General features: G+C 36.7%; 1 protein-coding gene across 14 annotated transcripts in view; it reads left to right on the top strand.

Annotated features, from left to right (window-relative positions):
- The window catches only part of Rfx3 (regulatory factor X3), a 246,388-nt gene that overhangs the window by 97,460 nt on the left and 132,053 nt on the right, over window positions 1-16,875 (top strand). For all 14 annotated transcript variants that reach the window (XM_031390020.1, XM_031390027.1, XM_031390031.1 and 11 more), the window contains one exon: window positions 11,771-11,895. In XM_031390020.1, the coding sequence (XP_031245880.1) occupies window positions 11,779-11,895 (117 nt within the window). In that variant the 5' untranslated portion in view covers window positions 11,771-11,778. The remainder of the gene's footprint in view (window positions 1-11,770; window positions 11,896-16,875) is intronic.

Raw genomic sequence — 16,875 nt, 5'->3', positions numbered from 1 at the left:
AAATGGGAGCCATGGTCTCTGGTGCCTATGCAGAAGACTACCAACTGAGACTCACCTAAACAGCTCTAAGCCCCTCCTCTTCCTTTAGAAGAATTGAAGTGGGATTCTGAGATTTCAAAAAGAAGTATATTCCCCAAGTCCTGATTCAAATTCCAAGCTTAATTGTATTAATGCCCCAACAGAAGGTTATAGTGGCCACACAAGTAAGTAAGTGAGTGTGTGTGTGTGTGTGTGTGTGTGTGTGTGTGTCAGGGGGCAGTGCTAGGAATCAAAGATATATCTTTGTTCTGCTATACAAGTGCCTTCCCACTGACCTCCTTTCTCCAGCCCCAGACTCAATGATTTGTATTAATCTTAGCTGAGATATACAGAAAAGAATAGATGACCACCTTGTTAGGTGTTGTGAGCTGCTGAACTTGAAACGGAGGCGGCTTAAGATGATGAAAAATATATCATGGAAGAGTATTAGCTAGGTTAAAAACTCACAGTATATCCAATTACTGTAATGCAGGACTACATAAGAGTTGACCTGTCAAACATTTGCAGCATCATATGCCACGCTGAGTACTGTGTATAGCTGGGAAATAAAAAGGAAGGCAAGACAAAACCTCTCTTGGACCTTAGGGATCATATAATGTATTACATCCTCACCTTTTCTATTGGCACAACTTTGCTGCTGATAGGATTATTTAAATACAATGTGGTTTTTTTTCATCCATAGAAAAATGGAATAATAATTGTATGTTCCTCACAGGATTTCCAAAAAGATGAAATGATATACTTAAATTCTTTTTCTAACTATCAATTCTTTTATTTTGAGATTATAAGTACTTAAATTCTTTAGATAAAATGTTACCTGATTAGTAAGTGGAGGCTTTTTGGAATACCCTTTTCTATAGAAAGTTTCAGTACTTACTAAGAAAAGTTAGAAGAATATTGAGTATTGGCAAATAAATTTCAGATGATTAATTAGTCATGAAGTCCAACAATCACTAATAGACTAATTGCTTATCCTTAACATTTCCTCTATGAAAATTAAAGATCTGTTAGTGTCTGTCTAGCAAAGGAAGTGTAACAGGGCCTCCACCTATTGTGAGATGATAAGTTAGAACAGTAGTTCTGAAACTGCCATTCACTGAGCCATTTGTACTTTTTAAAGTAGTAAATGATGCATCTGAAGGCTCAGAGCAGTAGCAAAAGATTTGATTTGCTCATTTAAATTTAGCTAATCCTTATTTCTTTATTTTAAAAAGAGTAGGCACAAAGTATTTTGAACCTTAAAAGGGAGTTATTATAATAACATAATGATTGAAATTGAAATCACATTAAAAGTAAATACATTTTAATGAATTCCACTGTTGCAGATGGGTAGAGCAGACAATTATACTTGTGCAGAATTTTAAGTATTAAATACTTAGAGAAAGCATCGTACTGTTTCAATAGGATCTTAAACTCATCGTCTTTGGGGACTTATATTTGCATTCAATGAATTGAATATCCTGTGTGTATTAGGTACTGTGGCATATTTGTGGGTGATGAGCTAATCACAGTCCATTTGCTCATGAAGTTTGTTCTTTGCTTGTCAAGATGAATAATTACACTATGGTCCAAAACAACTGATGCACATAGATTGTCAGATTGCTACAGAATCACCAGAGAGGACACCAGGCCTAAGCTTGTTAAGAAGAAGGGGAAAGAGTGATAGATGTTTGGGAAGCATAAGGCACACAGGATTTATTCTAGACCTAAAGTTGAAGCATTGTTTGAAGGAGGAAAGCATTGTTTGAAGCAGAAGCTCTGTTGTGCTATGAGCGATCTCCATCTCACTAGATTGTATAATCTTGGGATGTGTAAACTGAAGGTGAAGCTGGATTCTAAAGTGCCCCTGAAGTCTCAACAGGCAGTTTACAGTTTTCTTGAGTACCTAGGACCTCTTGTAGGTAATACCTCGAACTCCACGGATCACTGTGGTAGGATGGAGATCCAAGAATAGATGTTGAAGACTAATTAGGAAGCTAAATCATTGGAATAGGTAGTTGATGAAACTCAGGAGATACAAGAAAAGAAGTCTGTTTCTTATTAGTACATTTCTTTGAGAAATAGAAATACCTAAGTAACTTAGATGCCAAGATAGCTCCTCTTGTCTGGAGGAATTAGTCAATCTTGAACTCACTGAGAACAGACTGGAACTAAGACATCCACATTTTTGGTAGAATTGTAATAAGCATGATGGAAATTAAGCTCAGCTTTGATGATTAAATTTTAAAATTCAGACTGATGATATGCTATTAAAAACAATTCAATAAGTAGTTGAAAAGAGAGAACAATTCAGTAGAATTATTGACTATGCATATTTATTGGGAAGTTAACTGCATACAGTTGATGTAAATGTTAGACCCTTCAAAACAGTATTAGGAAAGTAGAACATATATCCCAAACCCTAGTTTGTGTGTGTGTGTGTGTGTGTGTGTGTGTGTGTGTGTGTGTTAAACTTTTGAGAGAAATGAATAGGCAGGCAGATTAGGATAAAAGCAGAAATACAGAGTGCTGTGAGGGAGCTTTTCTAGAGATCAGATGTTGTTATTAATCCAGGCAGAAACTAAGAACAGTAGGAGAATAGGATATTTCTCTTAATATCTTTAGAACAAGGATTCTCTAAGAGTGATGGCTAGAAAGACATACCCAGTCCTGTAGAGTCTACAAAATAGACAATGACATTAGGGTACTCTTGTAAACAAATATGGTTAGGAAAAGAATTATTAGATCAAGAATACTTAACAATTAATATACTTGTAGAATATGAAGAATTCTATCCATTCTATACCCACAAAACCAAAAACGTTTAGTGAGGGGAAGAAAGAAAAAGAAGAGTAAAACTCATTTGTGTGGATTTTTATTTTTATTTAAAATGTTGTCTAACATGAACTTCTGTCAATCATAAAGAATTAAATTGATTTTAAACATCTGTTTTATTTCAGTTAGCGATATTAAACATGTATGAAATGACATAAGAGATTACTTCTTATTGTAGTATTATTTAAAAATGAGTTTTAGAAGAAATTACTGTTTTAAAGCCAAGAAAATACTTTAGACTAAGTTATAAGATTAACCATATATAGTGTATTACTAATTCTCAAACTGCTTTATGACAACAGTGGTCCTAAATAATTGCAAATATTATAAATTTTACTAGCTTATACAAAGAAAGATTTTAAATATATTTAGGTATCTGTTTAGATATTAAGTATCTAAGTGAGTTTTCGAAGGTGGCTAGATACTTCAAGTACATTTTTGTAATGAAAGATGACATAGAGTTTTGTTTGATTGCTGGCATTATGTTTTGCAGTAGATGTTTCTCTTTCTATGTCTCTCTGTCTCTGCCTCTCCCACTGTGTGTGTGTGTGTGTGTGTGTGTGTGTGTGTGTGTGTGAGTGAAATACAGAGGGTTTTTTTTTTGAAGTCCACCCACTCATTCACTTTTTTTGCCAAAAAATGTCAGTGATGAGAATTCAGTTCTTTAAGCTACTGTACATTTAAAATGGGATATATTGTTTCCATTATTAGCAGTGTTATTATACAGTATTCTTTCCCCCTTGTAGATGGTGTTGATTTCTTTGAACCTGTCATTAGAATAGTTAGGAACTGCAAAAGAGTATTCTCCACTTTATAAAAAGAAAAGGAGATGGGAAAAATCTTTATGTGGGCAAGAAATTTAAGAGGAAAATTGTCTTTGGGGTGTGAAGAAAAGTAAGAAACCCTGCTCTTGCTTTTTAGTCCCTATAAAAGGCAAATACAGTCTTCCTGTACTATTACTGACTTGCTTCTCTAGTAGTTCTTATAATCTCCCTGCCTTTTAAGACAATGTTTGCCTTTCCTTTGTTGCTATCCTAACACAGGGATAGCCTATTCAGCAAGCATATTCTTGGTTGTCAACACAAAGCACGCTACTGGACAGGTCCTTTTGTATGTGTGTTGAGGTGGGGGGTAAACTGCACATGGTTTGTGGTGTTTCAGGAAGAATGCACACATGACACCAGAGAGTAGAGCTCATTTTCCTTGCGTATGTGAAGTCCTAGGTGTTATTTCCAGTAGTACAAAAACAAACAAGAGACCACTTTCTTGGAAGAACCAAATACTTTGATGTTTGTTTTCCAGTATTTCAGTCCAAATCTTTGTTAGAGGCATTCTTGCCCTTATCAATTGTTATCAAAGGGATCAAAAATAAATTGCATGTCTTAATTACTGATTGGACATTAAGTTTGGCAAGTGTTGTAAAAGGGGTTATGTCATATTTGAAAGTGTATATTAATACAGATTTCCTGGCTTTAGCACAAAATGGCAATGATTGTGAAAGTACCAAGAGTGAATCTAGAGACACCCTTCAGTATTATGTCTTGCCTAATGTTTTGAGACAAGGTCTCAGGCTGCTGCTGTGGAATATACTGTGTAACCCAAACTGGCCTGGAATTTGAGATTCTACAGCTTAGCTAGGTCCTCAGATTACAGCCACTTGCCAGATTCCTGGCATCTGGCAATATTTTTAAAAATAGCATAGTCTATTAAAAATGTCTAGAGTGCTTTTCAAGAACTGTGAGAGATTTGAGTTACTTAGCAGTCAAAAGAGAGAAGTAAAATGCCTGACCTGAGACTGAACAGATCAAAATCAAATCCATTAGTACGTATTTTCCTGATGGGAAGCCTGTATTGGATTACAGGATTTATGAAAGACTGTTTTGCATTGCTCCATCTTGAGACTAGTTTATTGGTCATGCTAGGGTGGGTTCCTAGTACACATGCTCCTTTTTGTTTGGATACATGTGTCTCCTACAGTCTCAGTGACCTAGAACTAACTCTGTAGCTAAGGATGACTTTGAACACCTGATTTTCTTGCTTCTACCTCCTATGTGTTGGCTTTAGGCATGTGTTACCATTCCCTGCTTAATACATGTTGCTTTTGACTAGCAATTTTAGGTTTAGCTTGAGACCACTCAAAGTTTATATTCAGTGATCTGTGATGGCTCTGGGAAGTTCCAGTGGTATCATTGTCCCCTTTCCTGGCCAGTTACAGTATATGCCTCAAGAAAGTTTCCTTAACCATGTGGTTGTATATCTAAACGTATTGTATCATGGGGGTTATTTGCTAATTTAGAAGTTGTTTTTTATGCTTACAGCACTGTATCTATCTGTTATATTTTACATATCTGTGTAATAATCTATTACTGGGATGTTAGAGCATGTTTTGACAGTTGAACAACTGAGTTTCTTCCATGTCATTGATTAATACAAGTGTAAGGATCAGAAATTATGAAGCATAGTGCCCAAGATGCCCCTAAAGCATGCAGACTCATGTTAAAGAAAATTTTAAAAGTTAAGATTATACATTAAAAATATTTTTATCTTTTGGGAATTTCATGCATTGATACAGTGTGTTTAGATCATATTCATACCCCTGCACCAACTTTTCCCTCCAACTTGGTGAAGCTCTGATGCCCAACACCCCTCCTAACTCTATGTCCTTTTTCTTTTTAAAAAATAGCCACTGAGTATACTTGTGCAGCCTATATATTCATGGATGTGGGGCCCTCTATGGGAACACTCACCTCCCAGGTTCCACACACGCCGCACATAAAGCTGATGTTCCATCCCCAGTGTCTGTCAATAGTTAGTAGCTCTTTAGTTGAATGGGAGGAAGTGCAACCCCATATTGTTCCATTGACTGGCTTAATCCTGTAAAGATTCTCTGTAGGCATCCACTCAACTGTGAGTTCATGAGTGCAATGTTCCTGCCATGCCTAGAAGATATTGTTATGCTCAGGTTATTTGTGACCTTGGTCTCTCCCGTTCCCACCATGGTCCCTGATCCTTTGGTGGAAGTAATGTGTGATAGTCATAGTTATAGCTGAGTATTCCAAAGACACTATATGCACTCTGAGCAGTTGTGAGTTTTTGTGTTGACTGATAGACATTGCTCAAAGGACCTTCTTTGGTGAGATTGAGAGCTGTACTAATCTAGGGGTATAGAGATAGGAATTTAGATGGCAGTTTGAAACTATGGCCATTGAAGAGAATTGTAGAAGTGCAACCTTGTGGGCCACAGACCCAGGCTTTTGGCCAGATCTACAGTACCAGGCATGCATTACAACCAGGGCTCTTAGCATACAGAATTACAGAATGACCTGGGCTTTCTTCTTATGTCCCTCAATTACTTTATCTGTTGATGGGATAAGATTGCATTTTGTAGTGCACAAACTTAGCCTAGAAATATTCTTTAAATGGAAGACTTGGGCTATGGCTGCAGTATATAGTTCATTCATTTACTAACTTCTTGGGTAGAGAAGTGAAAATCAAGTCTTACTGTTTTGTCTTTGTGGGTAAAATAATCAGCTCTACATATTTTAAGGTTTAAAAATTTATCGTGTGGCCAGGCAGTGGTGGTGCACGCCTTTAATCCCAGCACTTGGGAGGCAGAGGCAGGCAGATTTTTGAGTTCGAGGCCAGCCTGGTCTAAAGAGTGAGTTCCAGGACAGCCAGGGCTACACAGAGAAACCCTGTCTCAAAAAACAAACAAGCAAACAAAACAAAACAAAACAAAACAAAATTATCATGTGATTTATTTAATGCATATTAAATGGAATACATAGACCATTTCAAATTTTCCTATTTTTTTGTATTATGTCTTTTTGAAAATTATTTAATAGCTTTATTTGTTAAAAGTTGGAATAATTTCTGAATAATAAACTCCAGAGTAATCAAAATGTAGATATCCACACACATTTTCTGTTCAGGAATGTGAATGTTAACATTTTTTTTTTCACAAGGCAATGCTCACTTTAATTTCCTAATTTTATTTTTTTTTAAGTTTTTAATTTTTATTCAAGTTGTATATGCCTTTATCTATGTGAGTGTATGCTGTGTGTGTGTGTGTGTGTGTGTGTGTGTGTGTGTGTGTAGGCTAGAAAAAGATGTTGACAGATCCATTGGATTGGAGTTACAGAAAGTTGTGAATTGACCAATGTGGGATGCTGACAACCAAAATCTGTTCATGTGAAAGAGTATTAAATGTTCTTAACCACTGAGCAATCTCTCCAGTCCCATCATACTCATAATTTTTAATTAATGGGGGTTTAGCTCGTCCTGATTTGAGTGTTAGTAATAAAAGTTTTATGTTTCAGAATTTCTATAACAGTATTGGTTTTTTCTTTATGTAAAAAATATACTAATGTCAAACTACTTTTTCTTCAGTTTAAAAATAGTAATTTATACTTATGAAGCAGCATTGCTATGATCTTATGTTGAATCAGACTTCTAAAATTCTTTTAATTTGTATGAGTACAGCCATGTTGTTTTACTATAAAGTACTATCATAATAACTTTGATATATTTGGTTTAAGGAAGTGGAATTAGCATCTTGTTCTTTCTATAAGGTAAAAAGGAAGAAGCAATTTGAAGATTAAAGTATATATCTTTATAACATCCTTCATTCAGAAAACTAAATCATTGTAATGGAATCAGAATCAATTACTCAGCCTCTGCTTTGTGTGAGGGAAAGTGTTTCAGGAAGGAAGATCCCAGTAGCCCTGGGATGGACGCAAGCAGTTACACAGGCTTATAAGGTTCTGTTTGACAAGCAATTAACTAGGTCAGATTATTAATCTGTTTAATTTGGCATGTTCATTGTATGTGATAAAAAGAATCCAACTGTGAATTTGAGTGTGTTAAATAATCTTCAGGAAGTACCCCAAAGGACATTTGAATGCCTTAAAACTTGCAATAAGGCATGTTTGTTCCAAATACACTTGATTTGCCTAGGTTGGCCCATCAGGTTGAAGAAATGCTAATTTGTTGCATTCAGCAGCTGGGTTTTGCTGTATTCTTTTCCTCCTCCTAGGGGCTAATTAGCCTTCTTTCAAAATGTGGCCTATTTAGCCTTAGATTCTCATGACTCATCCAGAGCTGGCTGTACAAAGCAGAACCCTTAGCAGGCGGGTGTGTCCAACTGCTTAATTAGCCAGAATAAAAAGGTCCTTTGTCAAACAAGCATCTGTTGCTCATGACACACCTGACAGGCATGTTAGGCAGAGATGACTAGGTGGAAATTGTGCATGTCTCTCCTATAAGAGTATACAACTCATTTACTTGTGGGCTACATCAGTGACAAACTGCAGGAGGTTATTTAGTTTATCAAAACAGAGTAATGTGACTACATTTGTGATTGATAAACAAATATCACTTTACAGGCACAGAAAGACAAAACTAAGCAAATTACCCCCAGGCGTAAACAAAACCTCAGAAACTTCTGCTGGTGAATGAGAGAAAATAGGTTATAAGTACCTAAGTGTTATTCAGGGGTTGAAGCAACAACCTAAGATAGCAGGCTTCAGGCACTGCCCTTCCATGAGAGTTCTCACTTTGCACAAATGATGGGGAGTCCCCACAATACTACAGTGTGTCAGTAGGTTAAAACAGTTTGTTGAACAAACTTTCCTCAGAGGATTGTACTCTCCCAATGTGCTTTACACTGTCATTGTTCTGCTGTTCATATTAGGTCCTCAGAGCTACTGAATGGAAAGCGCTTCTGGAAAAATAATGTGCGTTAGAATCCCAAACCGTTGTCACTAACAGTCTCAGACTCTTTGTTGAGAAAGTGTCCTGACTGAGGCTGCAGCACAGGACACACAGTGGTTGCAAGTGAGGATTTTCAAGTCAGACAGAGCTTGAATGAATTCCGATTCTCCCATTTTCTGCCTGCATGCTTTTAACAATTTTTAAAAATCCCACCCACGTCTCAGTTTCTACAGTTGTTAGATAAGGATACCCTCTGCATCATGGGCTTCCTGTGAGCATGAAGCTAGCAGATGTATTTAAGGCATTAGACTGTTTTCTGGCATCAGGAAAGGACTTTGTAAATAATAGACCTAATTGCAGTTACAGCCATTAGAGGCAGTTTATGGGAGTGATGGGATGATGAGCCTGCCAGAGAGTTTCTTCTTAGCTGATGGAGGTGGTGAAACTGGAGAAGAATGAAGCTGTGTCTGTCAGAGGGTCAGGAGAGAGTGCTCAGGGTTTAACAGCATTGACTGTCCTTGGAGAAGATGGTTCCCAGCACCCACATGGTGGCCCACTACCACCCATAACTCCAATTCAAAGGATCAGGAGTCAGACATGCATTTGCTGCACATATATACATGCAGGGGAAACACACATATAAGATATATGTAGTAAAAGTTAAAAAGCTGGTCAAATACATAGAAACTGGGACTAAGTGGAAAGTATTCTGGGGTTTGACTGATACTCAGTGCACTAAAAGCTCGGTGGGCTTTTAATGCCAGTTTGGATGTAGCGTAGACAGAGCTGGAAACGGAATAAAAGATTCTCTCCTACAATCTAGCTTTACATTTAAAAACGATCATTTCTCCTTACTTGTTTAGTTTACTCCTGTTGAATAGTTGACATATTTTCTACCTTTTTCAATTCCCCATTCTAAAACTTTCATCACTATTTTTCTATTTACCTTTACGTGTTCCCTGCTTGTTATTAAACTGAGAGATTTGAATGTATCCTGTTGAGAGCATGAACTTGATTGTGGTGTAAACCCCTTCCTTTATGTTTCGTGTGTGTGTGTGTGTGTGTGTGTGTGTGTGTGTGTGTGTGTGACAGTGAGCAAGGGATGGGATTGGACATCTCCAGGCCTCGAGTTACCCAGCTATAAAGTAAAAGACATCAAAATTTTAATCATTAATACAAAAAACTGCCACATAAGCTCGCTTTGGTACAGCTTTAGCTAGCTCTGTTGAAAGCAGGAGGGGGTGTTAGTGTAAGAGGTGTCACTGTGGAAACCCATGGGCGACTGATGAGGCAGAGGACAGGAGAAGCCCTAGCTGGCCACACATGATGTCTGAGTCTGTACACCATAAAAACAAGGTCTCCTGGTCATCCTAAAGCTGCTGAGACTGAACACCATCCCCGCAGATGCCAGCCAGTTCTGGGCCATGCCTTGTTCAGTCTGTAGACTCAAGCTTTGCATACACATCTTGCATACAAATGTAATCAATACTCTGTGTATACGTGAGAAATCAAAGGACCCAAAAGGTTTTGGCATTCATTTTTAGATTGCTGTTTTTCTCTCTATTTGTCACAGAAGGAAAAATAAATAAAAGGACGAGATAGGGTTTCTAATTTATGTATTCTCCTTTAAGAAGAAGATAATTTTGAAGGGGGTAGCCAATGCTGGGATCTAACTAGGCCTAAGTAAGAACTGTTTCATTGAACTATAACCTAGCTTTGGCTTCCAACATTAGAGCATCATTGTCTTCCATCACCCTAATCAAATGAGAACTTTGTATAGGAAATGATGTAATTCTCATTCAGTCTTAGGCATCTCCATGGTTTTAATGCTAGTCAGAATAAACATTTATTGACATTACTATTACATTTGAAAGAGCCACAATTTGTTATATTTCACATAAATATCTTGATTTTTCAGCTTCTTTTGAAAAGTCGCAATTGTTTTCTATCCAGTGGCGTCACAGGTATCCAGTATGTCTTAAAGCTGCATATTAGCCTGTCACTGTAACAGGTGCCACAGTCCTCATTGTTCATGGATTCCTTCCTTCCTCAGTATAGCCAACATCTCTCAGTTCAAAGCGAAACTCAGATTATTTCATGGAGTCCTTTATTCATGAGTAAATACCTTTATAAAAAGCACCCAGAAGATCCTCTTGCTTCTGTTACACAACTCGTCGCAGCTGTTACTGCTGGACTTTGTGGCTTCTGTGCAGCTTTAGGACTTTGACTAAGAAAGCAGTAAGGAAGTTCATAGGTCACGTATAGAAATGCCATTATACAGTACTGTAGAAAATTCCTCAGGCCATGATGACAAGCAGAGCCCGGCTAGTCTCTTGCTACACTGACAATGTTCCTAACCTCTCTGCAGATTGTGCGTTTATACGGATAGGCTTGTTTTTCAAGGTCCTTTTCTAAACTTGAATGAGATAGTGGTTGTAGAAAAAGAATTGGATTGGTCACACTGTGACAAAGATTTTGAGAAGAACTAATTTTCTCCTTTAAGCATTGAATTCTTGAGAATTTAATTTTCTTAAGGCACATAAATGTTCACTGTGTTCTTTATAGCTTTAAACTGAAATGTATTACTTTTCATAGGCTACCAATTAAATACAACTGCATACCTTATCTACAGACCTTGAAATTTATTTACCTTTATCTACAGACCAGGAAATTCACACTTATTTTTATTGAATTTGTAAGTAGGATATAGTATATATATATTACACATATATGTGTGTATTAATAAAGCATATATATATACATACATATACTTAGAAAGTAATTTAGAAATGATTTACTCTATATTCTTTATTGACATCCTAATAGCCTTGAAAAGTGTCTAGAAAGAATGGTTCATTACATGAGCATCTATTTCAGATTGTGTTCTGAGATTTGAATATTATAAATATTTTAAACCATAGTTCATTAAAGGATTAAAATACTTTATAACAGCTGGGATCAAAGGACAGCAGCTTTCAGTGAAGTTCTACCTCTTTATCTCAGGCCAAGAGGTACTACTAAGGATTTTTTAAGTAAACTATTAATTTTCTTTATTTAGTTAAAAACTGGTGACAGACATGGGCTGTGGTGACAGTGTATTGGTATGAGTGGTATTATATGTCCAAAGCCTCAGTATAGGATTTAAGAACTGCCATGGTGCTTATCATGGAAGGCCAACACTTTAAACTGTTTTCATATATTCCAGAGACCATCATGCAGACTTCAGAGACGGGTTCAGACACAGGTTCGACAGTGACTCTACAGACATCTGTGGCTAGCCAAGCAGCAGTGCCTACTCAGGTGGTACAGCAAGTGCCAGTCCAGCAGCAGGTATGGACCTGTTTTCTGAAAGGTGCTGTTTGTTGTGATGACTAACGGAGCTGACTTCAAAGATTACTAGGATTTACTCTCTTGCTTCTTGGAGGACTGAGACAGTGCTCCAGTTCACTTCCTAAGTTAGGTTAGCAAACGTTTCCTGGCTAGTTCCCTGGCGTGCCAGGCCCTTTCCTTGCTGGACTGTAGAACTAATAATACAAATTGTAGACCATGTTCTTCTCCTAAGAGCTTCTAATGTTTACAGGGAGTTGATTTTCTACCTTGTCCACCTTGTTTTCTTCTCTCTTTGCACTGCTTACTAGAGCTTCCAAGTCCTTTTATATTGAAATTTCACCAATAATATTTTTTACTCAGATTGAGTTGTACTTAATAATGCAAAGCGTGATGTATTTTATTTGCAAGGATTTTGCCATTGTGGTGTTTTAGAAATTGCCTTGGCACTAGTTAGCTGCTAAATACTATTTAATGAAAATAAAATATTCTTAAAGGTCTGTATATCTGACTCATCCCATTTAATGAATTGCAGAATTCATCACCAGATGTTTAGTACAGGTCTTATTCATGCTCAGGAAATTTGGCTTGTTTTGGAAAGATCTGATAAATAATACATGTCAGTTAACAGTTTTGTGTGTGGACTGTAAGAGCACACTGCGAGCTATTTGTTCCAAATAATGACAAGGACTTGCATATTTCAAAATACTAGTTACTTTTATCTTTTCCCTTCTTTTCTTCCTTCCATCCATCCTTTCTTCATTTCTTTTTTCCTATTTTTCTTCCCTCCTCTCTCTCTCTCTCTCTCTCTCTCTCTCTCTCTCTTTCTTTCTCTCTCTCTCTTTTTACTAGTACTAAAAAGGAACTTCTATAAATAGTGCCTTAAAAGCCACTGGGATTACTGACATCATTATCAACTTCACAATTTAACACTTTTCAAAAAGGTAGGGCTTGCTTCAAAGAATAAGTAAAGATCAACTGAGACCTTGTTCTGCATTTTTTTTTTTTTTGAGACAGGGTTTCTCTGTGTAGCCCTGGCTGTCCTGGAACTCACTTTGTAGACTAGGCTTTCCTCGAACTCAGAAATCCACCTGCCTCTGCCTCCCAAGTGCTGGGATTAAAGATGTGATGTGCACTACCACTGCCTGGCCCTTGTTCTGCATTTTTAACGTTAAAAAGCTAACACCAATCTGTCAATATTAAGCACTTGCTGAATAGCTATGGTTTCTGGTTCAGGATCTAATTTTGATCCTACCCATGTAAAAAATGACACTTTGAATGAGTATAAATGTGCTAGAGGTTCCTAGTTCTAGGCTGTAACTTTTTGAGATGGTAGCAAGTCTGTAGTATACATCTGACCCTCATGAGATGGTGGCAGGTCTGTAGTATATATATAACCCTCATGAGATGGTAGCAAGTCTGTAGTATATATATAACCCTCATGAGATGGTGGCAGGTCTGTAGTATGTATATGACCCTCATGAGATGGGGGCAGGTCTGTAGTGTTTATCTGACCCTCATGAGATGGTAGCAAGTCTGTAGTGTGCATCTGACCCTCGTGAGATGGTGGCATGTCTGTAGTATGCATCTGATCTATCCTGGTCCTTACGTTCTTCCTCTGTTTCTTTGTTTTAGCTTTCAGAGACACTTTTTTCTTGTATTAAATTTGTATATTATCCAGTGCTTACTATATAGCTTATATAGAGTATATATAATAATGGAAAGAACCAAATAATTCAGTGACTTCGTTTCTAAAATCAGTGTATCAGACTTAGCACCCCTCTTTTTCCATGTACCGTTTCTCAGAGGGGACTCTTAATTCATTAGTTTTATGTGTACCTGGATGGATTTCAAAATAGCTTATTCTTACTTCTTTGCTATGTCTTTTTTTGTTTGCTTTGTTTTTAGTATTTAACATGTTTCCTTTGGGTCTGCAGTATATGATCTCTCTATTTCATGTACATACAAACATATACTCTTCCCATTCTTTATGATACTAATACTATTTTAGTATTATTATGTATGTAATATTTAGTATGTATTTTCTTTGTTTTGCTGAACTGACAGTAGAATTGAGGGCCTTATGTTTGCTCAGCAAGTACTTTACCAATAATCTATATCTGTAGCCTGCTTCTGATGTATTAGCTTGAACTGTGTGAGTTTCTGATATGCAAAGCAACTATTTCAAATAAACTGCCTACTATTTGCAATTGAACATGGTAGGTCAGCATGCAGTGTTTATGGTGTTGTGTAGAAATGCTGCTAACATCTAGAGTATAGTAATCAAAGACTTAGTGAATATTTTTTTCAGTTATGAGATTGTTGTGCTCTAAAAAAAATAAAAATAAAAAATCTAGAAAGACAGCTCAGCAGTTGAGCTCATACTTTTTTGTTTTGTTTTGTTTTGTTTTTGGTGTTTTGGTTGTTTGTTTGTTTGTTTTTGTGTGTGTGTGTGTGTGTGTGTGTGTGTGTGTATGTATTTTGTTTTGTTTTGTTTTGTTTTGGAAGACCCAAGTTCAGTTCCCAATACCTACACAGAGTAGCTGCTTACCAACTTTAAGCTTGTCTCTCTAGGGATCAAGTATCCTCCCTCCATGGGCACTACACACTTGTGTGTGGTTACAGACCCTCACTTACACATAATTAAAAATAAAGGAAATGTTTAGAGTAAAGGTTGATATGTACAAGAGAAACACTTTTCTGACTTCTGGTCCTCTGTATGGGGATTGTGAGATGTTTTTCTCTATAAAAATTTACAGAATGAAAAGATTCCTGATTTCCTGAAACTTTATGGTAATCTGCCTGAGGTAGGCAGATTTTCACACACTCTTTGGTCATTGGCTCTGAAAATCTAAGTTTTTCTAAATGATTGTCTTCCCTATGTTTTCCCTTTTTGTTCTGTTTTTAAAATTTTTTTCTCTCTGTTTGTTCTTATACATCTTTTTGTTTGACTTTCATCTTTTCCCCTTTAACTTGTTATTAATTTCTAATATACTTTTATTGAAAATTATTTATGTTTATTCATATAGCACTATTTTATAGTTGTTTCCTCTCTTTATGAAGGTACTAACTTTTTCTAAGTTGGTGACCTTTCTTTTCATTTAGTTTCATTCAAGATAATCTGTTCTAGAATGTAGTGTGTGCTGGTGTACACCTAAAATCAGAACTGGGTTGACTAAGGCAGGAGGTCCAGAAATTTGAAGCCAGCCTGAGTTATAAAGAATAGCCTATTTCTAAAAACCAAATTAATAATTAAAAATTAAAATTTAGAAGACACCACAGTATTTTTGCTTTTTAAAACATTTATTTTTTTGTTATAATACACTTTTATAATTTTCCCCTTCCCTTTCCTCCCTCCAAACCCTACCAGCACACATATTCTGAAATACATAAATTCAGTCTGTATGTTACTTGTATGTATGTTTCCAGTGTGGACCTTTTTTTAATTGAATATTTAGTTGATGTGATCTCTCTGAGAAGAGTATTTCTTCCATTCTCAGCATTTCTTGGTTGCCTGTAATTTTTTGTGTAGAGTTGAGACCTTTTAGTCTTCCTCTATCCACTTTGCCATATCTATGGTTGTCTTTGTTCAGCTCAAGTTTGGACAGTCATGTTAGTGAGACTTTATAGGTGTACCTCCTGACATGACCAGGAGATATAGCCTCCCAGTAAATTCTCAGATCTTTTGGCTCTTATAATTTTATACTCCTTCTTTTGCAATATGCCCTGAGCCTTAGGATTCATGGATTTTTAAAAGTTGTTTTGGGATGTGTGTGTGTGTGTGTGTGTTTTGTAGCTGTATCGATTGAGACTGGCAAAGAGAAGTTTCCTTGATGAAGGCTGACAACACTTATCTGTGGGTATAAAGACAAATATTTAGAATATAGTTAGCGGTTTGCTGGTTTAATAAAGTGGTCTTTGTAGATTCTCTTCCAAGATCCATGATTTCACTGTCCTTGGGTAGTTGGTTAGTCATGGTTTCCCGTTTTATGATTAGGCTTTAAGGTCAGTTAGAGAGATGCTGGTTGCTGCCGAGGTATCTGTACCACTGTTGTGCCTTTAGGTTCTCATGCCATGGTGGTGGTGGTTGTGTTTCTTAGACATCATAGCTGAGTAGGACTGTTAGGTTCTTTCTTCCTTTGGAAGCTTACGCGCCACCTACTGGTAACATGGAAGGTAGCATTCAGTAATACAGCTTTTAGGTCAAATCCAGCTAGGGGGGCCTCTTGGACCTGTGTCTGAAGTGCTTGGTATCTTCATCGATAGAGATGCAACCAAGACCAAAAGCAAAAATATCAGTAGCTTGTAGGGTTTGGGGAGTCTCTTGAACAACTACCCACAATTCAAAATAGGGTTTCTATCGCTTGGTGTTTAAATTTTTGTTAGATGGTCTTATAGGGAACATTGTAAGCCAAGATGAAAAGATTACACATGTAAAGTATACATGTCTGCATATATTCAGATTTATATAGGCTTTTTATTTTGTAAACTGTAGTATAATTCCTTATAAATGTTCAGATATTTTTACTGTTATTTTAGCCTTCTCCCTGTTTCTTCTGTATTTTTCCCCTACCTAGGCACTACCAGTCCCCCCCCTACCCATTTCCCTGATCTATACACTTGTCCCTTGCTATTTTTCTTTCTAATGTTTCCCCACTCCCTTACTGTGGCATTGGTCCTTTTATACTTTCCTGGTTTCTGCAGTTGTTCTAGGATATATATTCACATCTGATGATTTGGAACTGGAGACTCTGATGAGAGAGAACATGAAACATTTTGTTTTTTGGGGTCTGGTTTACCTCAACTCAGTATGATCTTTACTGGTTCCATCTATTTACCTACAAAGTTCATCATTTTATTTTTCTTCATGGTTCAATAGTATTCCATAGTATACATGTGCCATGTTTTCATTATCTGTTTGTTAATTGAAGGACATTAAAGTTGCTTCCATTTCCTAACCATTGTCAGTAAAGTAGCAATGAA

The sequence above is a fragment of the Mastomys coucha genome, unplaced genomic scaffold (genome assembly GCF_008632895.1).
Source record: "Mastomys coucha isolate ucsf_1 unplaced genomic scaffold, UCSF_Mcou_1 pScaffold21, whole genome shotgun sequence".
Lineage (NCBI taxonomy): Eukaryota > Metazoa > Chordata > Mammalia > Rodentia > Muridae > Mastomys > Mastomys coucha.
This window is presented reverse-complemented; position numbering and strand designations above follow the sequence as displayed.